We start from the raw sequence: 24578 nt of genomic DNA on the forward strand, positions 1-24578 counted from the left end.
GCATGGCTCTGCGTTCTTGGCGCGGAAAGTCGTGTACATAACTGACGTCAGCGTGCGAGGGCAGCATCTAAGTAGATGCTGCGATGTCATCTCAGCGACCACGATGCCAACTACGGAAGCAGATCCGCACAACGCCACCTGCCGACGCGCTGGGGTTCTGCTGACGAAAACTTTCTGGATCCAGTCTGACGCCTGGGGGTAATTCTAAGGTCAGGAATCTATCACTAACTAATGTTTCTTACAGATATATCGTTACTGAAGGTAAGTAACTTGTTCTTTAGTAGGTGAATGTCTAGGTAGGCAATGTAAAAGATACTTATAGATTACTTTTTCTTAGAAAAATTGCTGTGGGATCCTGTGCATAATGTCAGATAGTCAATGTGTATGACTTCAGTGAAGATCCTAATGATGGAGAACAAAGATTTTAAGTATGTACCATCTATTTTGTTCGCATTTTTTTTTTATTACTTATACCATTTATTAATGCTTTGGGATAATATATTTTCCCATAAACGCGTTTGAGGCCTCTCTACCCATGTTTTGTTTTTGGATCTCTTATTTCATAATGTCATGACATCCTGTTTAATTTCCATGCCTAAAGTACTAAGCAGTGATGTATATCAATTGATCCACAACCCATTATTTCTTTTGTCCAGTGTTTTTCCTCATTCCTTCTTGCTGAGCAATCTATCTTCTTGCTTATTATTACTTTGAACTTTGTCAAATTCACCTACACTATGTGGGCCGGCCTGTAGCATTTATTCTTATTTGTTAAGATTTTGTGCAGTTTTCTTTACTGCCGCTGAAGGAGCGCATGCCATAATTACATGTGTGTATATCCTCCCCATTAGCAGGTGGTTCCTAGTCTGTACCTCCACAAATGTTTTTAGAGAGACTGCACATGCATTTATGTGGATTTTTACAACATAAACATAGTCTTACTAATATTACACCGCAGTTAAATTGCACATCTTATTTCTGACTGATATAACTTACATTTTGTATTTTTTTATTTTTTTTACAGGAACCTCACGGGTGGCTTGTGGATCTTGTGAATAGGGTATGTAAACTAATAAATAAAAATATTGCCTAGAATACTTAGTATAAGTGATGTCTTAAACTGTAGCATTTTGATGAATGAGGCTAAGAGTTCCAAGAGTTTGTGACTCCACCATCTCCTGAATTGGCTTCTGTGAATAAAGTGTTATTTGCCCCCTTTGCATAGGCAAGACTCTAGTATAAAACTACCTTCTATCACAATCGGCGCAATAGTTGGCACTGGAAACTGCCAGATGTTTGTATATAATTAACTTTTGCACCGTGAATCTTTTCTAGATTCACATGCTGTGCATTATTCCGCCATCTAGTGATTGGGGTCTGGAATTGTTGTATTCGTCCTTTTTTTTGTTTGTTTTTCCTCTCTGTGGGCATCGGCATACCACCATTTGGTGTCCTCCTGTGACGTCAACGTGCTTCTTCCGGAAGCTCCCATCTTTGTCGCCATCTTCGGATTCTTTTGTTCCGCAGTTGGATCTGGATCGTTATGGGAGGAGCTCCAGGAAGTTGGAGTGAAGAATCGATGAAAATAACAGGAAAAGAGAGAACAAATTCAAAAGACGACGAATCAAGGTACCGCATGTCGAAACGAGGTGCTGGAAGGTGTCGAGAAGGGAAAAGAACACTTCTTCGACGCCTTACAGGAAATGTGTGTACAGGAGGCGCCATGTACGTGGTAATGGACAAGACACCATATACGTTTTGCCTTAATTGCTACCATAAATACACCCAGAAGGACCAGCATGCGGTCTGCAATCTCTGCTTACCAGTCGATCATCGAAGTGAAGACTGTAACGCGTTTCGGCGTTTGCCCCGAAGACGTTGAGAGTAAGAGAGGCAGAGAAGAGCCAACTACAACATGCAAGGCCAGAGTGCGGCTCCATCACGGAGAGCCTTGGGCCTCTCCAGTGACTACTAGGACAATGTCGCAGAAGGGCTAGAGGGCGACACAGACATAGGCATCGAAGTTGTGGAGGTCGTAAAGAAGACTTTGCGAGAGGTAAAAGAACATTCGGTCTCAAACAGCACACGAGTCCCGAAAGACTGCCTCGAAGGGAGCATCGGTGTCGAAGCATTCGACAACCGCATTGGCATCCCAGAAAAACACTCCATAGGATCCTTAGACAAGTACTGCATTACGGCAAAGACCCTTGAAAAATCCAAGGCTTTGAAAGAAGATCATGGAAAAGAAGCATCGACGTAGAGGCAAGAGAGGTCAAAAAGCGAAAGCCCAGGCACAACGCACGCGTCAATGGAGAAGGCGTCATCTACCACAAAAAAGAGGCCTGAAGGTTACGACACTGAAATGCAAGCAACAGAAAAGGCTCTGTCGAGTACAAAGAGAATGTCAGAAAGTCTTGATGCCGAAATACATGCTTCGGAGATCGAGAAGAAAGACACGACTGGAAGCCGAAATGGCCAGTATCGTACAACGTGGGAAGGAATTCGACGAACGCTTGAAGCAATTCAAGATGCCGCCAACAATCTCAACAGAAAAAGACTGGCGTCTAGGAACTAGAGCCCCACAATGACGCCCAAACCGTTTGAGGAGCAAGAAGAATTCTTTTTCGAGGAAGAAGAGCAAACCAATTTGGAGTCTGAAACCTCAGAGGTTCAAAACCTACAGTGGCAAGACCTCGACACAGAATCTCCTGAGGAAGCTGTCGGCGCCTATTGTTCGAGGCTTTCCCCTCATGACGACATTGGGATGTACAATCAGGTCATCAAGAAGGCAGCAGAGACCTATGGGGTGCAACACGAAGAATAAAAGCTTCAATCGTGTTTCTTGCTCGAGACATTAATTCCAACGCAGTCAAGAAGCCAATTCCTTCCCATGCTACCAAGTGTGCTAGACCAGGGAAAGGATGTATTTAAGGAGCCTGCCACATTTAATGCAATCTTGCCTAGGGGAGATAAAAAGTATAAACACTCCTCCAAGGACCCAATTTACATCAGTAACAGCTGACTTAATCATAAGAGTTACGGCCAGAAAAAGGGCTGATGTATCGACCACAACGGGTCCACCACCAGATAAGGAAAGAACAAGAATTGACCTTATGGGAAGAAAGGTTGAGAGAAGTGCAGCGAACCAGTGGCACATCGCTAATTCCAATGCCTTACTAAACAGGTATGCATATCTGCACTGGGAGGAGGTAGATCTTTTGAAACACCTACCTGAGCAATATCCGAGAAGGGCAAGCCACCTGGTAGAAGAGGGGAAAAACATAGCAAATTTGTGCTTAAAATCAGCCCTAGATGCCGCAGAGACATCAAGCAGACAGATGATGATGGGCATTACAGAAAGGAGACACGCATGGGCATCACAGAAAGGAGACACGCATGGCTGCGGATCTCGGGATTCAAACCAGCGGTGCAAAAAACAAATTGAATGCACCTTTCAATGGAGAGCAGCACTTTGGAAGTGCGGTGGATGACATGCTTGAACAACTGAAAAAGGACAATGCAACACTATAATTCAGAGACGGAATACGTAGAGGCACCGGCTCCGCAAGAAGACCAAGGGGTAGAGGTAACCATCACCCCTCTACGTCACATCCGCCATACCAACAAGGTTTCCAAGGAGGAAGCCACAGCCATCAACAGGGATAGCAACAAAGTTGGCTGTATTAACAGGGAAAACAATCCTTTTGAGGACACCCACGGGAAAGAGGACTTCCACAAAGGGGAGGAGCACCCGCAACATCAAAGTGCCTGCATTCAGGCAGTAACGCACCCTCTAAAAACTACACACAGGGTGCACATAAAGACAAAAATACCACAAAAAAAACCAACATTTCACACAACATTCTGCACCAGTAGGGGGCAAACTGAAGGATTTCCTCGCAGAATGGAAAAAGATCACTTCAGATAAATGGATCTTAAACATAATACGACACGGGTACTGCATAGAACTTGTCAAAACGTCTCCAAACAAAACACCAAGAAGGAAGGTGCACTCCAAAGGAGAAACCGATCTGTTACTCCAAGAGGTTCAAGAGCTACAAGCGAAAGAATCAATACAGCGTGTGCCATACAAAGAGAGAAACAAGGGAATTTACTCTACATACTTCCTAATTCCAAAAATAGATGGAATGATGCATCCTATATTAGACCTCGGATTCCTCAACAAATTTGTAAAAATGCAAAAGTTCAAAATGACCACCCTGCAAGAGTTAATACCTCAATTGCAAGAAGGAGACTATATGGCAACGTTCTACTTGAAGGATGCATGTTTGCACATTCCCATGAACAGCAAACACAAAAGACTATTAAGATTTGTGGTCAACAACATGCATTACCAATTCAGTGCTGACATTCGGCTTAAAATCTGCACCAAGGGTGTTCACTAAGTGCCTAGCAGCAGTAGCCGCACACTTAAGACTGGGGGATCCATGTATACCCGTCCTTAGACGACTGGCTTGTTAGGGCCAAATCGTACAGTCTTTGTGAGACGCACATACACCAAGTAATAAATATATTGGCCAAGCTCGGTTTTTCTGTACATTAGGAAAAATCCTCTACAGAGCCACTACAAGAAAAACTGTTCTTCTGGGCAAGGATAAATACAGTGCTTAGGAAAGTGTTCCCAAACGAGAAAAGTGCAATAGCCATACTGAAAGAGAGACCGCTTTATCGGAAGGGGCAAGCTCTGACCGTGAGGACAGTAGGGTAACTACTGGGAATGATGGCATCATGTTTTCAATTAGTCCCAAATATTCAGCTACACATGAGACCATTCAAAGAATGGCTTCAAACACAATGGTCACAAGCAACAGGCAGTTGGGACGATCTAGTGGTTGTTACACTGAGAATACAGCACCGAAGAACCGGGGGTCTTGAAGGAAAACCACCCAGCGGTGCAGGGAACACCCAAGTCCACAGCTTCCTCCAAGTACGTTAAAAAATGGGAGACCACACCACTGGGAGTGAAGAAACACTGGCTTATTTAACCTGCCACAGACAATCTAGAGATGGAAAAGTATCCGTGACCCACTGGAAGGTAGGTGACAAGAGACTGTTCAACTTGCAAGGAGCACGCAGCATCCCTTACAGGACGTGGACACTCCCCTCGCAAGAGAAGGAACGCAAAAAGTCCATATAGCTTGAGGGGATGGAGATACAGATCACCTGCCCTTTGACACGGAACTTGATGCAGGAATGGAGCAGTCTAAGCCTTAGGCACATCACCTGCCTCTTGCCGCATAGTTAGAGCAGGAATGGAACCCGCGGGCGAGGTCATCTGCCATCTCAATATTCCTGGAACATTTTAGCATGGGTGCGGTGAAAAGGTCAGCTCGAGGTGCAGGTTGACATGTACGTGGTCAGTGAAACAGACGAAATGGACCCTTGTAATCACAAAATGGTGGTGCACATGGCAACTTAGCAGATTCAGGTTTCACAGCAAGAAATAGAATGGTGGAACAAGGAGAACATAACACAAGGGAGGACTCTCACCCAACCACCTCCACCAGTGACCATAACGACAGATGCCTCACAGATGGGATGCTAATATGAACAGCCTCAAAGTGAGAGGACTGTGGACACAGCAAGAAGCTCCACAGCACATAAACATTCTGGAACTGAAAACAGTGTTCCTAGTCTTAAAAGCCTTTCAAAAGCAACTACACAGAAAGACAATTCTGATACAAACGGACAACACAACCACCATGCTTTACATCAACAAGCAGGATGGGACACATTTGCTGGCACTGTCAACTCTAGCTCAGCAAATCTGGAGGTGGGTGATACCACGGAACATAGACTTATTAGCAATCCACCTACCAGGGAAGGACAATGTGGAAGCAGTCAGGCTGAGCAGACAAACCTCATCGTCCCACGAGTAAGAAATAAATCAGTACCAACTCAACAAGATATTCAGAAGATTGGGAACTCCAGAGGTGGACCTCTTTGCAACACCCCACAATGCAAAATGCCAACACTTTGCATCCAGACAATCGTGCAAGCCGCCTCTAGGGAATGAGCTATGGATAAGTTGGTACGGGATATTTGCTTACACTTTTCCCCCGATACCACTACTGCACAAAGTAATCAACAATTGCAAAATAAGCCACATGACAATGATTCTCATTGCCCCACAATGGGCGAGACAGACCTGGTTCTCGGAGATAATGGAGATAGCTCAAGGGTCAATTCACAAATTGCCAAACAGAGTAGACTTGCTAACCATGCAGGAGGGGAAGAGTGCTCCACCCAGAACTGGAAACCCTGAGCCTCGCTGCATGGCTCCTGAGAACATTGAATTTGTGCACCTAAAACTACCAGAAAGTACAATGGTGTAGTCCTAAGAGAAGCGAGAACGCTGACTGCGAGGAAATGTTCCACGGCGAAATGGAAAAGATACTTTTTATGGTGCCTCGAAGATCTTTCCCAAAAAATCACAAAGGAAAAGACAGTTCTGAAGTACTTAAAGCACCGATTACATAGTAAACTAACCTACACTTACTGAAAGTTTACTTGGCAGCAATTGTAGCATATACAAGAGGACACACAGGGAAGAGCTTCTTCTCTTCTCACATGGTCAAAAGGTTCCTAGAAGGGGCAAAAAGAATCGCCCTATCAAAGACCGTGCCAGCACCCACATGGAACCTAAATATAGTACTTGCTCAGCTGATGACAGCACCATTTGAGCCTCTATACAAGGCGAGGCCACAGATGCTCCCACTGAAGACTGCCTTTTTAGTAGCAATAACATCACTACGTAGAGTTAGTGAGTTGCAGGCTCTAACATTACAGGAACCCTACTTCTAAATACTTACTGACAGAATCGTCATGAAAACAGATCCACACTTTATTCCAAAGGTGTTATCACAATTCCACATAAACCAATCCATAAAAATACCAAGTTTCTTACATAATCCGAAGACACTCTTGATGCTAGAAGAACAGTCATGCATTACATTGAAAAGACAAAAGATTACAGAAAGACAAAGCAACTCTTTTTATCTTTTGCTAACAGTTTTCTGGGAAGGCTAGTAACCAAAATCACAATTGCAAGATGGATTGCACAAGCCATACAATCGTGCCACAAACACACAGGACAAACATTACAGAGAGCTCCACGGGCTCACTCCTCAAGAAAGAGAGGCGCAACAATCACCTTTCTAGCCAATACTCCAAATCAAGACATTTGCATGGCATCAACATGGTCTTCAATGCACAAGTTCACTAAACACTAATGTGTGGACATCCAAGTGAATAAAGTAGAACAAGTAGGACAAAAAGTCTTGCAACATCTATTCACAAACCAACGCTCGTCCTCCACCCAGCCACCACAGAACTAACAAACCGCTACAAAGCTATGCTTAGTATGTGAATCCAGAAAAGATTGAATCTGCAAAACGTATAGTTTCTTACCGGTCGTGTAGTTTTGCAGTTACAGGAATTTTCAGGATTCACTAGCATGTCGACGTCACAGGAGGACACCAAACGGTGGTATGTCGACGCCCACTGGCAGAATAATCCACAGCATGTGAATCCAGAAAATTCCTCAAGCTGCAAAACTACACCGACCGGTAAGAAACTATATGATACTTGCTATCTTTAGCCAGAATCTGAGAATTTTTGGGGGAACATTGATGTCGTGATGCATGCGGTACTGATGATAGAAAATGTTTTGATTTTCAGGTGAAAAATGTTATGCTTGATTTGCAGTGGTCATGTTGATACCTTGCTGTAGGGGTTTCATCGTTGCTGAAACCATTGATAGCATGATTGGGAACAATTTTAATAGTAGCAGTGGTTACATGTGCATATTTTCCTTTTACTGTGCTTAAGTGCATAGGTAGGAGGCCAAGACGCTCTTTTATTTTCTGTGCCAAAATAAAGTTGCATATTCCCTGGCTATGCAGTGGACTATTCATTACACCAGAGGGGCTAGACCAATCTGTCTCCAAGTCTTACATTTATAAGCCAATAGCGTAGGCCATTTGTTGCTTCTTTGTTGCTAAGTTATGAATGTGTACCTTTGAAAGAAAGCAGGCACTTTGTGATTCTTTTTATCACTATTGCAGAGTGCAAACTCCACTGATCTGCCCTGTTGTGCTCCACTTCATAGGGTGCATCGCCAAAGAACCTACTTCAAGCTATACCTGTATCATATATGATGTTACTTTATGAAAAATATTTTGGTACCGTATGCATTGAACTGTATGCATAACTGTTTAATGCACACACCTCAGTGAGCTGTGCTCATGCTAGTGCGGGGTTGGTGCTTTCTGAAGTGATTTAGGTTCACTAAAACACATACCAGTTTGTTTAACTGATGGGTAAGTAAAATAAGGATCTAACATGCCAGCAGTCACGCACCCACCCACTCTAGCACCCATCTGTCCGTAGCATCACTGATCCTGAAAGAGCCAGTTGGTGCTATGTTTCAGTGACCTCTGTACTAACATATTTACTATTGAAATGGCATAATTGCTTTGCAGATATTTGTGATGCGTTCAAATGTAAAACATTCTTAATGTAGCTCTGCCCTTAACTCCAGTCCTGTGAATTACTTTTCAGCCACAAATAGGTCTCTATTTAGGAAGTTATTTCATTTTTACCCATCTGTCCTCAAGGCTTTATTTACAGAAGTCCACTATAGTACAATGAATTCGACAAAAATGTGTACCAAAAGAATGTGACCGATTAAATGTTTCCACTTTTTGTCTTTTAGTTTGGAGAATTGGGAGGATTTGCAGCTTTTCAGTCTAAACTGAATACAGAAGATCTTGAACTTGGTGTAAGTTTCTTTTATTGTTTTGTTGTGTTAACATTTTTGCCTCCTATTATCAATTTTTCATACTAGTGCCCGAAAAACATCTTTGAGGCATATGAGCTGCATATCACACACTGTGCATAGATCGCCATCTGGTGTTGGGCCCGGATGTTTGTACTTTGTTGTTGTAGTGGAACAAGTCTTTGGAAGTCACAAGATAGGTGACTCCTCCTTTGGACAGTAGTGCGCATGGGCATCGTCTCCATCTTCAGATTGTTTTTTTCCGCCATCGGGCTCAGATGTGTTCGTCGCGCTCCAGTTCGATGTTACCGTTCTACCTTTCGAAGCGCAATCCTTCACCCAGTCTTCGGTATTGTTTCGATCGCATTTCCCATTCGACGAGCATCTCTCCAAACTTGAATTCTTCGATTCCTATCATAGACGCAGGCCTTCGGGCTTGGCTGCGCCATTAGGCCTTTGGCTCATGGAAAGGACTCCTTTCAAAAAGTGTCCTCAATGTGGATCCAAGTTTCCACACGCTGATCTTAATGAGGTGTGTTACCTCTGCCTTTCGCCCGTGCACGAGGCCAAAGACTGTTCAGCCTCTTTCCGCTCTAAGAAGACAATTCGGGATCGTCTTGCTCGAAGAACCATGGCTCGATCTTCCAACATTGCTACAGGACGATATCTTCCAAGAAGGCATCAGTGTACTGGAGCAGGAGCAGATCGAAGAAGGAAACCTCAGCGCTGCCGACGTCGAAGACCTCACTCGAGGGCAGCGGGTCGTAAGTACTGACGTCGACCCCTCTCCCACACACATTCACAAAAAAACCTTCGGTCACACCTTCACCTTTAGGCCTAGGTGCACACTGGGACACAACTTCCCACGCCCCGCCTTCGGGCTCGGCAAAGAAGTCAATACATAAGCCTTCAGGCCACTTGGGATTGAGTCAGCCTACCGTCTGTACCGAACACCCATCCCCAGCACCAAAGAAGAAACCACTGTCTTCATCCGCACTGAAACTTGGTTCCACATCGGCGCCTTCGGCACCGAAATCCGCTGGTACAGACGGCTTGGATCCGAAAAAATCGTCGGAACCAGCCAAACAACCAGTTCCAAAGACTGACGCTCAATCTTCTAAAAAACCATCGGAACTAAGCAAGCAACCGGCTACGAAGACCACTGGCGCTCAACCATCGGACCCGAAAAAATCAACAGAACCAAAGAAAGTCTGTTCCGAAGACCCCAACAGAACCCAGGAAAACGCCTGATTCCCAGCCTAAGGAGCAGAAAACCACTCCAAAACTTGTGCCACACAAACAATCGGACCCGAAAAATTCGGCACTGAAACACACTCCTGTGAAGGAGATTTTTCTGCCTGATCCAACCAAAATTATTTTTTAAATAGACCCAAAGACAGCTCAACTGATATTTAGTCCTTCCAGGAAAAGGAAAATGGACAACGCTGTACCAGCTCCACGCCCAAAGAAAAGAGACATTGCCACTTCTCCTTTGAGAATTACTTCTCCACCTCCACCCCACATCTCTCCTATCCCATCTCCAGTACCCTCACAGTCTCCTCCACCACAGGATGATGACATCTCCGGGGAGGAGGAAGAGAATGACCCTTTAGGGGAACCTAGTCGCCCTAACACCCGAGAGGACCCATGGGAAGATTATGGCACACCCGATGTCCCTAATGCACCACAAGATGATATCTACCCATCTAGACCATCCCCTCCAGAGGACACTATAGGGTTCACTGAGCTCATACACAGAGCTGCAGAATACCACAGCGTGAATTTGTACACAGACCCTGTAGAAGAGGATTTCCTCATGGACACTTTTGCACCATCTCAAAGGTCCACTTCCATTCTCCCAATGCTAAAAGGGGTAATCAAACACACTCCTGAAGTGTTTAAAGACCCTGTAAGGGCCAGAGCCATTAACCCTATGGTGGAAAAGAAGTATAAATCTGCCCCAACTGACCCTGTTTACATTAAAGGGCAACTACCCTTGGATTCCTTAGTAGTCTCCAATACCAGGAAAAGGGCTAACTCTCAAACCACAGGCAATGCTCCACCTCCTGATAAGGAGTCAAAATTGTTGGACGCATCTGGTAAAAGAACAGCGGCCCAAGCAGCCAACATATGGAGAATTGCCAACACACAGGCTTTGCTGGCTAGGTACGATAGGGCACACTATGACGAGCTAGAGACCCTACTACAACACCTTCCAGATCAATATAAAACAAGAGCTAATGATCTCATCCAGGAAGGCAAACACATAACTAACACCTCCATTTGTTGCGCTCTGGATGCCGCAGACACAGCATCCTGAGCTATTAATACCAGTGTCCTTTTACGCAGACATGCGTGGCTGCGCATTTCAGGCTTTAAACCCGAAGTCCAAACTACCATATTAAACCAACCGTTTGACCAGGAACACTTATTTGGGCCTAGTGTAGATTCATCTTTGGAGAAGATGAAAAAACATATCGACACTGCCAAATCAATGGGAGCTTTGCAATCGCAAGCTACTAGAAGTTCCTTTCGTCGCTCCTCTTATAGGGACGCCTCTAGAGGCTTTAACACTGGCAACCCTTCCACTTCCTACAAGAGTCCCGCCCAGACCTCATCTACCAGAGGCTATTATAGAGGAGGCTACAGGGGCAAAAACAACAAGGGTAGAGGCAAAACTACCAATACTCGCACTGCCTCCACCCCCAAACAGTGACTTCCCTCCACTCCTCGCGGACCACTCTACTCCAGTCGGGGGAAGATTGCTACAGTTCCTACCTGTCTGGAACACCATTACCACGGACAGGTGGGTGAGACAAATCATCCAATCCGGTTATTGCCTAGAACTCACTTCAACTCCCCCATACATTCCACCCAGACAGCGCCCAATGTCAACAGAGCACTTAACACCCTTAAAACAGGAGGTGCTTTCCCTCCTACAAAAACATGCAATAGAACCAGTTCCCCTGCATCACCAAAACACAGGGGTTTACTCCCTGTACTTTCTCATTCCAAAGAAGGATGGAACCCTGGGACCCACCTTGGACCTCAGACCATTAAACCTCTACATACAATCAGACCACTTTCATATGATTACTCTTCAACAGGTCCTTCCTCTACTCAAACTAGGAGACTTCCTTGCCACCGTAGATCTCAAGGACGCCTACTTCCACATTCCCATTCACCCTGCTCACAGGAAATATCTCCGATTTGTAGTAGACGGTCAGCGTTACCTGTTCAACGTTCTCCCATTCGGAGTCACCACAGCACCCAGAGTCTTCACAAAATGTCTGGCAGTGGTAGCAGCCCACTTAAAAAGACAACAAATCCATGTCTTCCCATATTTAAACGACTGGCTCATAAAAGCCAAGTCACATACCCAGTGTGTAAATCACACACACACCACAATCCAACTACTTCACGACTTAAGGTTTACCATAAACCTCACAAAGTCTCTCCTCCAAACGTCCCACAGTCAACAATATCTAGGTGCCACAATAGACACCTCAAAAGGCCTTGCATATCCCAGTCCAGCCAGGATAGCAAGCATGCAAACCCTTATAACAAAATTCCAGCCGCAACACTCCGTTCCAGCTCGAGTGTTCATGCAACTAATAGGGATGATGGCCTCTTGCAAGACTCCAGATGCGCCCCTTACAGGAATGCTTAGCACATCAGTGGAACCAAGCTCAAGGTCAGCTTACAGATCTGGTGTTGGTGGCCGGCCGCGCACATTGCTCTCTGCAGTGGTGGAACACCCAAAACCTTTCCAAAGGGCGACCGTTCCTAGAGTCGGTTCCACAGATTGTGCTAACAGCAGACACATCGCTCACCGACTGGGGAGCTCATCTACTTCATCACACCATACAGGGCACATGGACTCCTCAGCAAAGACTACTCCACATCAACCATTTTGAGTTACTAGCAATCTTTCTGGCATTAAAATCATTCCAGAAACAGATATCAGGCAAAGCGGTCTTACTCCGCACCGACAATATGACAGCAATGTACTATTTACAAAAACAAGGGGGGACGCACTCTCTGCAGCTCTCTCAACTAGCACAGAGCATATGGAGGTGGGCTATTCCTCAAAACATATTCCTTTTTGCCCAACATCTTCCAGGAATTCAAAATCACATGGCAGATTCACGAGTGGGGACTTCATCCGCAAGTTCTTCAACCGTTTTTCCAAATGTGGGGGCGGCCAGAGATAGCTCTTCGCCACACATTACAACACAAAATGCCCAAGCTTCGCCGCCAGATATCCATACCCATTGTCCAAAGGCAATGCGATATGGATGAATTGGTCAGGCATATGCTTTTCCGCCACTCCCACTTATTCCATTAGTGGTGCGCAAGCTGCAACAACAGTCACTAACACTGATCCTAGTTGCTCCAACATGGGCCAGACAACCATGGTACACAAAATTGCCGGACCTATCAGTAGTCCCGCACCAAAAACGGGACACCTCTCCCCACAGCTCTTAACACAGAACCATGGAGAGATCAGACATCCAGATCCAGCACAGCTCAACCTGGCGATCTGGCTCCTGAAGTCCTAGAATTTGGTTACCTCAACCTTCCACCTGATTGTATGAAAGTTATCAAAGAGGCTAGGCGCCCCACCACCTGAGCCTGCTATGCAGTCAAGTGGAAAAGATTTGTCATATACTGTAAAAACACCACCATCAATTCTTTAGATGCCTCCACTCAACACATCATATGTTACCTGCTACATCTTCAAAGATGTAATCTAGCATACACATCCATTAGATTACATCTCGCTGCCATAGCAGCTTACCTACAAAACAGGTAGGTAAGTTCCCTTATAGTGAGACCAGTCAGTTTCACCTTTGATCATCAGCAGAAGCCACTTCGGCTCCATCGGGACCGTCTCCCCCACCACCTCAGACATGATATCAGTGACATTCTTCCAAAAACGAACTATAGCGGGGCACTCCCATAGGATATGCAGGAAGGTACCCTCTTGCTGACATCCCCTAACACACAGCGCTGACGAAATTCTGCCCCATATATAAAGGTGCGTGTGGGGATAGTAAGTGCGGTGTAGAATCTTCAGTTGTACTAATCTAAATCTAACGCGTACTGTGATCTCCCTAGAGCTCTGCAGTGCCTCCTGCCAGTCCTCATCGTCTATGCTGCCAAGGTCTTCGGCCCAGGCTCCCCGATGAGCAATCAGGGGGTCTGGTACATTGTTTATCAATTTATGATAGATCGTGGATGTCGGTTTCTCAGTGATGGAATCTGGTAACAACCTATCCTCTAACGGGGGTAATCCAGAATAGATGAATTACTAGGTATGTGTGCTCGCAGAGCGTGCAGAAGGCGAACATGATAACTCTGACTTGTCAAGGCTGTATTCTTTCTGAAGGGCTGCAAACGTGAGGGGGTAATCCCTTTTCCATACATCTCCCAAATGTTCAAATGTTCAATCCCTATCAGTTTCCACACCTTTATCCCCATCAGTGCAGCCACTTCGCGCAATTGATAGCCCATCCACAGCAGGGTTCTGCCGGTCAATTGTCCCACCCATCCAAGGAGTTTATTACCCTCTCTCCAGCACCACCCTAGTGTGTGCAGGCCACTCCGTGACCTCCGAGCATATAGGTGGGATTCACAGTTTTCTCCAGGCATAACCATTCTATCTACTCTGTAAGCCGGTTCGTCAACATCTGCATATAGCCAGTCATTTATCACCTGAAGGTGCGAGGCCCAATAATAGAGCCGGAAGTCTGGAACAGCCAGGCCACCATCATACTCTCCCTTTTGGAGCTTGTGTAGTGCAATTCTCCCCCAACCCTCCCTCCCACAGCAACGTCTTAACCGCCTGTGCTATTCGTTTAAAGACAATCGGGGAAACAGGATATGGCGTATTCTGTAAAACGTAGAAGAGCCTTGGTAGTGACAACATTTTAAATAGTGCTGCCCTACCTATGAGGGAGAGTGGGAGGGTACACCAATGACGCACATCCGCACCCAGACGGCTTATTTGAGGATCGAGAATTCTTGTCCATGGACACCTTCCTGTCTCGTGTGACATAGACTCCTAAATATTTAAAGCACTCTGTCACCACTGGAGCAGAACACCACGTCGGAACCCTGGGGGGGCCCGACAAAGGAAAATTTACTGACTTTGACCAATTAATATTATATTCGGAGTGGCTACCGAACAGTTCAAAAATATGCAGTACTCGCCCTTTTGAGTAGTATGGGCGCGCCAGATAGAGAACGATATCATCAGCGTAGAGGAAAATACGCTCTTCCCATCCCCCTGGTGCCGCTACACACCCGATCATGGGGTCTCTCCGGATTTAATGCGCCAGTGACTCCAGCACAAGAGCAAAGAGGAGTGCAGACAGGGGGCATCCCTGCCTAGTGCCCCTGGGCAGCTGAAAGGATCTAGATACCGCCCCATTGACACGCACTCGGGCCGTGGGCATCTCGTATAAAAGTCTAACCCAGCCACAAAAGTTCGGACCGAACCCCAGTCTCTGGAGGACCATAAGCAGATAGGGCCACTCACTGCTATCGAAGACCATTGAGGCATCCAGCGCCATCAATGTGGAGTCTCAGTGCCTTCAGTCATGGACAACACCCCATATAGTCTCTGTAAATTGTGGCATGTGCTTCTACAGGGCATAAATCCCGATTGATCAACGTGCACTAGCTCCATTATGACGGACACCAGTCTGTCTGCCAATACCTTGGCGAGGACCTTGGCTTCTACGTTGATGAGGGAGTTAGGATGGTAGGAGCTGCACTGATCGGGTGGCTTTCCAACTTTATGTATCACAACAATCGTTGCTGCCCTTTGATCTGGCGGAAGCAGCCCGACTTCACGTGCCTCTGTCAACATCTCAAGAAATGGAGCTATTACAATAGAGGCCTGTCGTTTGTAAATCTCCATCGGGAGCCCATTGGGACCAGTTGCTTTCCCGGATCTGAGGGAGCCCAAGGCCCTGACGAGCTCTTCCTCCGTCAGGTCCGCTTCGAGCCATTCACATACCTCCGGTGACAGCGTGGGCAAGGCGAAGTCTCGTAAAAATTCTGCACAGTCCTCTTCCAACCTAGTGCATACTGGAGGATATACCCGCTCAAAGTGCGCTGCAAAGGCCTCTGCTATAGCCATACTTGTCGAGTGGAGAGACCCAGCTACATCTCGTATTCGAGCCACCCACGAACGATCCCGATCACGGCGCTCCAGCCGTGCCAGGAGCTTCAGCGCATTGTCTCCCACATCGTACACACGATGCTGTGTAGCCAATGCCTTCCTGGTGGCCATTACATCTCGTAGAAGAGTCAGTGAGCTACAGGCACTAACTATTCAAGAACCATTTTTACAACTCCATCATAACAAAGTGGTTCTCAGGACAAATCCCAAATTCCTTCCTAAAGTTCTCTCCCTTCCATCTCAACCAATCTGTTGAGTTGCCCGTGTTCTTCTCGCAACCACAAACAGTAGCAGAAGGAGCTCTTCATACACTAGACGTAAAAAGAGCACTCCTTTACAATATTGACAGAACAAAACCTTTTTCGCAAAACCAAACAACTTTTTGTATCCTTCTCACCACCACACAAAGGCAATCCCATATCAAAGTCTGGGATTGCAAGATGGATTGTCAAATGTGTACAAATTTGCTATCACAAAGCAAAACGTACACTATCTATTCCCCTAAAGCCCACCCTACCCGCAAAATAGGTGTCTTCAATGGCATTTTAGGGAACATTCCCTTAGATGCTATCTGCAAAGCAGCTACATGGTCTACACTGCACACATTCACAAAACATTGTGTAGATGTGCAGGCAAAACAACAAGCTAATGTGGGCCAGGTTGTACCCCTAACACTATTTCAAACTACTGCAACAGATACTGGTGGTCGCCGCTGAGGAGGAGTACTGCTATGCAATCTATGCAGTGTGTGATCTGCAGCTCATATGCCATGAACGGAAAATGCTACTTACCAGTATGCATCTGTTCTTTGCATGTAGAGCTGCAGATTCACGCACATACACCTACCCGGCTACCTTTACCTGTTCCAGTATTATCTTAATTAGATACAACATACATGGGCATCTATTTCTGTTTCTTACAAAACTCCATCATTTCCCTTCTTGGCAAAAAACAATCTGAAGATGGAGTGAATGCCCATGTGCACTAGTGTCCAAAGGAGGAGTCCAGAGGAGGATATAAGAACGCTCTGGTTCTGAGAAATGTCTGATTAGTCAAAATTGGCAAATAAGAGCATAAGTTAACATGGGCATTATTCATTACTTGACATTTGATTGTATTAAGATCACCTTGCTTTCGGAAAAAAACAAAGTCATGGACACATTACTTTTTTTCTAAAATGAGCATGGCTACTCTTCCAGTAAAGTATTTGCATCATTAGGTTGCGAGACCTAAAGCATAGTAACTATACTTCTCAAATTAATTAGCAATGTATCTGAAGATTGGAAACAAGGGAGCTACAAATAAGAAAGGTGCTGTCCTGAGATGGGCTATTCAATCTCTTTGGCCTGGTAAGTGCTTGTTGACAATCCATTGTCTTTTCATGGGCTTCTGATTTTTTTACAGCTCTTCTAAGTCCATCTAAGTCACCTGTAGCACCTGACAAGACACAATTATTGTTTGGCAATTACATCCATGGCTCACTTAACACAGTGCCTGCGTAGCCACATCCATCACGTTCACAGTGGAGTCTACTGCAAAGTCCAGGCAATCCCTTCAGCCAACTAATTGAAGCACTTGATCATCATAATCTTCTTCTTCCTCTTAATATAATTATTTATTTCCCCAAGAACAATTTGCTAATCTCAAGTAGTGTCATCCCTTCCAATTACATAAATAGGTGAAGAATCACCCTAAGCAAATGTATCTGTACCACCTATTATCACTAAATCTATCAGATAGCCCTTGCCTATACCATTCGCCTAGTGAAGAAATTTCCAATCTTAGCTATGCAATGTCCTGGGGGACTAAATCACCTTTGCAGACGTTAAGTATGATTTAAAGGGGGTGTTCTCCCCTCCACCGTTTTGATCTTGACATGGAGGTATATGATGAAGAAGAAGAACTAATGAGAACATTCATAAAGAAAGCAAGCAGGAGGAAAATCAACATCAAAAAGTTGTCCTCCCAACTCTTAGTTATCTCCATCTCTTTAAATAAAGAACATTTAGTCTTTCCAGTGCTATTCAGTGTTAATGATTCTCAAGCAAGATCTCTTGAAAAACGAATAGCGTATTATGCAGAGGTTTGAATGGAGGACCCATTAGTCTTGTGAGGACGATGTTTAGATTCCACACTGGTGAGGGTGGTACCCTGGGAGGAATTATTCTTTTGAGGCCTTCCATAAATGTTTTAATGGCAGGTACCCTGACATTAGCTTTTAATACTAGTTATCCCTCAAGGGAATCTCCACTGAAATCATAAGCAATTATCCTTGCTCCCCCAATGGATAGAATAGGACATTGGATGACTCCTGTATAGTAACTTGTGTCTCTGCTACAAATGACTGTAGCAGCTGTCACTGCTAAGGCTTGATGGGATGTGATGCCATAAAGGTGTAATGTCAATTTTCCATCCTTACATAGCTGAAGTTTCTTTGGACACGTTGCCCCATTTCTCCCTTCATATTCCTTTAAAATAAAGGCTTGTGAAAGAGGTTTTTCCTGTGAACTAGTTTCCCTGGTGACTTTTTGAATTTTAAAATGGTGGGTTTTCATTTTATTGACAAGCTAATGTGGCCAGTATAGAATTCAAATAGGCTGCCAAAATGATTTACACGTTTAATTGGTAAGTTGGCTTTTCTAACAAAAAAATGAAACATATTCAGATTAATGTAACAGCTCCAGAATTTTGCATGTGAGCGGAACTATCTTCTGCTAATGATTTCATCGGCGATACCCCTGAAGTAAGTCTAAGAACACAGGTAACAAACGATTAATAGTTTTCCTTTACCAGTGCCTGTAAGCAGCTGCTGCTCTCCAATTGCATTGTGATTCAAGAACTGAGAAATTGCCATAAAATGGCGTCGGTTTTTGAACCTGGGTATACAAATGCCCGATGTATGTATTTTTTCTTGTGGGAGTGAGGGTGGATATATTAATTGCACGTATGGCAAGGGCAAACAGCTTACATGTCCAGGATTGCATTCAGCTGCCCCGGACCTCAATCTCTTACATGCTCATTTTTGACAGTGACACAATTGGGCACATTCTTTAACCTGGAATATTTCAGATAGGAGCTGTTCACTCCGGAACCTCTTCGCAAAGCAGTGCTATGTTCAGGCGCATGTCACCTACATAACATTTTATGGTTTTAGGTCTCGCGTGGCATTGCAGCGCAAAGAGCTGCCCGCTGGGCGAGGAGATTTTGTGGGAGAGTAGATTTGAGAAGGGGACTTGAAGTCCCGCCCCTCATTTTCATTGGCTGGCGACACAGTTTATGCTAAACGGTGGCCTGCCATTGGAAATGAGGGTTTTTGGTTGATGCCCTTTCGCCTCCGAGTCGGACTGGGTCGCCTGCTTTGCTGCTGTCGCAAAGCACTTTCTTATCTCTATGTGGCCATGTGTTTCTAATTAGAAACACATGGCCCCATAAAGACAAAAGATTGCTGCTTGTTTTTAAGTGTCACGGGGTGGTAGAGAACAATTGCGTGAACTCGCCAACAAGAGAATGGAACTCGGGCAACCCGATCCAAGCGGTTGCGTGTAGGCACTGTGCTGTGTTCATTCCATAAACATCAAAATGCTTCGGATTTATCCCCCTTTAATACCCCGGCAGTTTGCTCTGTTTCTTCTTCCACAATCTACAAAACAGTGCAAAGTGATTTGCACTGGTTTTGCACAGATGAGTTGTAAAATAACTTTCTACAGGTCTACAATTATATTACTACATGTCTAGCAACGAAAACAGAGGATCCGGCTTACTCCGGAATATATTATATAAAGCATTGTAATGTAACGGCTCGCTGTATAAACGAACAACTTCGTCACATGATGTTACACCTAACCTAATTTCTTGAAGGGACATCTGTCACGGGTTCACATGCTCCTCCACGCCCTTTTGGGCACTTTCAGGCACATTTGAAACGTTGCTAGCGCTTCTGAGAGTTTCACTAGCCCAGGCACACCCAGCAGAGAGACCCCCACCGCCCGGCAGGGCAGATAGTCTATATTAATCAGATTCCGGTGCCAGGTCACGAGAGACACCGCTTGTGATTCACTTAGAGATAATGTCTCTGGGTTCACACGCCCTGCTCCAACGTCCCACGGCTTGGGCTCTTTTGTGCTTTTTTCATATTGAGAAGCTGCTGACACAATAAATAGCCACGTTTGGGCGGTACGAAGGTGGGCAGCAGAAGCGTGTTTCCTTTTGTGTGCAGGTGAAGAAAACACCAGCGCCGTTTTCAAATCACTCAACACTTGGCAGTAGTAAGCAGCGTCTCGCCCTACAAGATTGATGCTTTCTTCAGCATTAATGGTTATTTCAGGGTCAGAATAGTCACACTGACTCTATTTGGAGGAGTTTACATGAGAGGTATTCAAAGTGGGGAGCGCCCCTGCCCCACTGAATAGATTTTAGGGGGGCACCAGGGTCTAGCAAGAGGGGCATTTATTATGCCACCAAGGACCAGAGACAAGCACGTCAGAGTTGGGTTTCCAGTGAAGGACAAGCATTAAAAACGCAATAGGTTTCACCTTTCATTTAGTTAAAGCCATTAGCTTTGCTATACAATACCATTAGCAAAGCAAATGGCTTTAACTTAATCAAAGGTGAGACCTATTGCATTTTCAATGCTTGTTTATGGGTGCCGCTTGTTTTTTCCCCATGTGTACTTGTAAGTGAATAGTTGAAATGAAATTGCCTTTTAGTGCTGCCAATTATTTAATGATCAGCCAATTGTATTAACATTTATTTAATATATTTTAAGGTATGCCATAGTATTGATAGCAATAGTTTTGTAACTAGTTTACTATCTCAACAAAGTAAATAAGGCCTTTCATGTGACTTCTTTAATTTGTCACTTCCTTTAGTGTCTAAAATAACATATGTGTTTAAAGTTTACAAATTATTGTTTAACAAATGCTAGGACAGGATATGTGGGGTATGTTTACCACAGTAAGATTTAAGCTTCTATTTGTTTCTGTACCATTTATAAAATACAAGAATATAACTCCGCAATCTGATCTTTATTTTACAGGCTGTGTCTGCATTAGTTCAGCCTTTGGGAGTGTGTGCTGAATATCTGAACTCTTCAACCATACAGGTAAATATAAATTGTTTACTATTGTGTTTAAAAGGAGTCAGTCAAGTTATTCTATGGTATGATTTACCTTAACACCCATTTTATATTTGCATGAGGGCAATGGAAAGTGTGAGTATATGCTGTAGATCTGTGCAAGACCTCAAACGATCTGTTGTGATAGTTTTTCTTGTGTCAAATTACCAGAGCAGTAAGCACAGGTTTACTTAATGACTTTTCTGGTTCGCCCTGAAAAGATTGTGTTGATTACTTCAGTGGGGCTCTCACCAGTCTCGACTAATAACCTAATTTCCTATAGCATTTATACAGGTTCCTTGTATTGGGTGCAAATGAAAGAGCATGAGGCTTCTAGCTCCAAATGTGTAACCAAGAGGTTTAATCTATTTTGCCGTCTAATTCCTCTTTCCATTTAATGGCATATGTCAGTTAGGTTGAGATTTCGGGACCCGCTAAAAATTGACTTGTTCCGCTAGTATAGCTTCTGTAGGTTTAAAATCTTGTGTGGCTGCTGCCCTGAGGTTTGAATTGATCCCATGTAAAAGTTGTGTGTAACCAAAGATATATTCTATTTTTGTCTATTGTGAGAAAGTGCCATCTTTCTTGCATGGTATGCCCCCACGTTTTGCTGAATTGCTGAATGTACTTTGACTGTGCCCTGGACTCCTGCCCCTCAGGTGCCCAGGGCCTATGTTCCTTACCTAAAACCCAAATTGGTAAACCCTGGCCACATGTCAGCCCCTGGTAAATGGTACCTTAGGTACCTAGGGCTTTGTGACCAGGGAAGGCCTCTAAGGGCTGCAGCACTATTTGAGCCACCCTTAGAGGCCCTGTACCCTAACACACACACACACTGCCCTTGCAGGCTGAGTGTCTGGGTACAAGACAAAACAAAGTCGGCATGGCACACATCCCTGTGTACCATGCCCACAACCTACACTGCCATACGTCAGCCACCCCTCTAACTGGGTGACCTATGCCAGTTGTGTGGGCACAGGAGCATGAGCCCTGTGCCCCTACAGTACCCAGGTCCATTCCTGGGCACTGTAAGTGCAGTTCTGCCATTTAAGAGTATATGGTGCTGGGAGCTTGTCAAACACGAACTCCACAGCACCATAATGGCAACACTGAAGACTGATAAGTTTGGCATCAAACTTCTCAGCACATTAAACCCGCATTGATGCCAGTGTGGTATTTAATGTACAAAGCACTACAGAGAACATCTTAGAGATACCCCCTGAAACCTAACCTACAATCCACGCCTTGTCTGAGAGGCTGCCTAGGTTGCCACACAGCAGACATGTTGCTGGACCCCTGGGTGGAGAGCCCCCCGCTCTCCTGGGCCTACAACAATGCACATCCTGGCCGAGGTGCTAGATCTCCTCCCCCAGGATGGGCAGGGGGGAGCTTCAGAGGCATGCCGCCTTTGTGAGCTTCTCCAGGCCACTTGCTGTACTCAGCAACTGGCCCCCACCGATTTAAGATTGACCCCCACTCTGGCGGGAAGACTGGCCGGAAACTCCAAGTAAGGACGGGGGATGTGCCTGACCTGCCAACCCCACCCCTCAGGTGGGGGAGGCGAGGTGAAGCACATCTCCAGACTCTCGCCATCTTGAAGATGGGGAGCCCTACCCAATCAGGACTAGGCCACTGCCCCCCTCCCACAGGAGAGTGGCAGGATAGGGGGTGTACCCACCCCAGGACAGGGACCCAGTGGTCCCTGCCCTTTACCTACTTGTAACACCCCTAAATTTAGTATTTAGGGGCACCTCAGATTCCAGATTCTAAACTAGCAAAGAAGAACAAGAAGAAAGAAGACCTGTCGTGCAGCTGCTAAGAAGACACCAACTGCTTTGGCCCCAGCCCTACTGGCCTGTCGACCTTCGAACCTGCTCTTGCTACATCCCGGCACCTCCTGCGGCCAGCAACCTCACAAACCCCGGAGGACCTGGCTACCTTGTGAGTCTGAGCACCTGGGACTCCCATTAGCAGTGGCTCTGCTCAACGCAAGTTTCTAACCCCTGGTATCAGCCCGGAACCACGAACCCTGCACACTCTGCACCCTCCAAGCCTGGCCTGTGCCGGAGTGGACAAAGACCCCGAGGCCGTCGCCCCGGTGACTGTGACCCCGAATCCGGCACCCAAGGACCCACCTCGACGCTCCTGACGACGCCTGCAGCCTCAGAACCAGGGACCCCCCCAACCGCGATCAACAGAGGGTAAGATTTCCCGACATCAAAAGGCACCCCTGCACCCGGCGCCCTGCGGCCCCCTGTGCCCGACTCCGGGGTACCTACCTATCCTCCAACTACCCAACTTACCTCTCAAAGTGGTGGTGGCACCTGAAGAATCTTCGTCCCCGAGCTTGCAGCCTTTGTCCGTCCTTGAGCATTCCCATTGAAATCCATTGAGCGCCCGAAGGCTCAAAAGCACCCTGCATCCAGCCGCCCGAGTGGCCCTGGTAGTGCAACTTCTACTCCTACCTACTTCCCCATTTGACCTAAGCAAGTGACCAGGAGCTCAGCTCCCACAGCCGCGCGGCCTGCTAGTCAGCAACCACCAACCAAGGCCCCCCTGCCTCCCATAGGATAACATTGGGCCTAACTCACTCTGCACCCGGCTGCCCCCGTGCCGCTGAGGGTGTAACAACTGTACTTACCTGACCCTGGGAGACCCCTGAGTCTGTCCCCAGAACCTTAACTCTGCCAGCCGATAACTCACTTTTCTTCCATAGGGTAACATTGACTGGCTTCTTCTGAAATTTCTTCTAAGTGTGTAGTTTCTAAACTTTAAAATATTCACCTAAAATCAACCGAGTAACGAAAACGGAAATACTCACCTGCTATTAGGAGAGATCCCAGTGCTAGATCTTGGTGCCCAGCACTGACCCTGAAAAGTACTTACAACCGTACTTACCACTAACTCAATTTTCTCCCATAGGAAACCATTGACTGTTTTTCTGTGAAATTTCTTCTAAGTGTCGAGTTTTGCAAACTACAAATATTCTTTAAAAATCGTACCAACTGTAAAAACGTAATTACTTAACTGTTTTAGATAGATGCGCCAGTACTGAGCCTAGGAGCCCAGCACTGGATTACAAAAGTAACGAACATACTTTACCCGCAACTTGAATTTTCTCCCATAGGAAACCATTGACTGTTTTTCTGTGAAATTTCTTCTAAGTGTCGATTTTGCAAACTTATAAATATTCCTTAAAAATCGCCTGTGTAACTTAAACGCAGTTTCTCAACTGCTTACAGGTGGTACACTAGTGCTGGATCTAGAATCCAACACTGATCTAGAAAAAGTAACCATAACCCCACGTACCTGCTAAGTGAATTTCCTTCCATAGGATAACATTGGTAATTTGATTAGCAAAAGTTTTTAAGTGTCAACTTTTAAAATAGCAAAATATTGCTTAAAAATCACAACAGTAACTAAAACTAATTTACTTGTTTCCAAGAACTGTCCCAGGACTGAATCTAGGATCC

General features: G+C 45.4%; 1 protein-coding gene across 4 annotated transcripts in view; it reads left to right on the plus strand.

Moving 5' to 3' along the window:
- USP24 (ubiquitin specific peptidase 24) overlaps window positions 1-24578 on the plus strand; it is a 2082369-nt gene that overhangs the window by 169806 nt on the left and 1887985 nt on the right. For all 4 annotated transcript variants that reach the window (XM_085602520.1, XM_085602518.1, XM_085602517.1 and 1 more), the window contains exons 6-8: window positions 1025-1060; window positions 8738-8803; window positions 21028-21093. In XM_085602520.1, coding sequence (XP_085458646.1) covers window positions 1025-1060; window positions 8738-8803; window positions 21028-21093 — 168 coding nt within the window. The remainder of the gene's footprint in view (window positions 1-1024; window positions 1061-8737; window positions 8804-21027; window positions 21094-24578) is intronic.

The sequence above is a fragment of the Triturus cristatus genome, chromosome 4_2 (genome assembly GCF_964204655.1).
Source record: "Triturus cristatus chromosome 4_2, aTriCri1.1, whole genome shotgun sequence".
In the NCBI taxonomy this organism is placed as follows: Eukaryota; Metazoa; Chordata; class Amphibia; order Caudata; family Salamandridae; genus Triturus; species Triturus cristatus.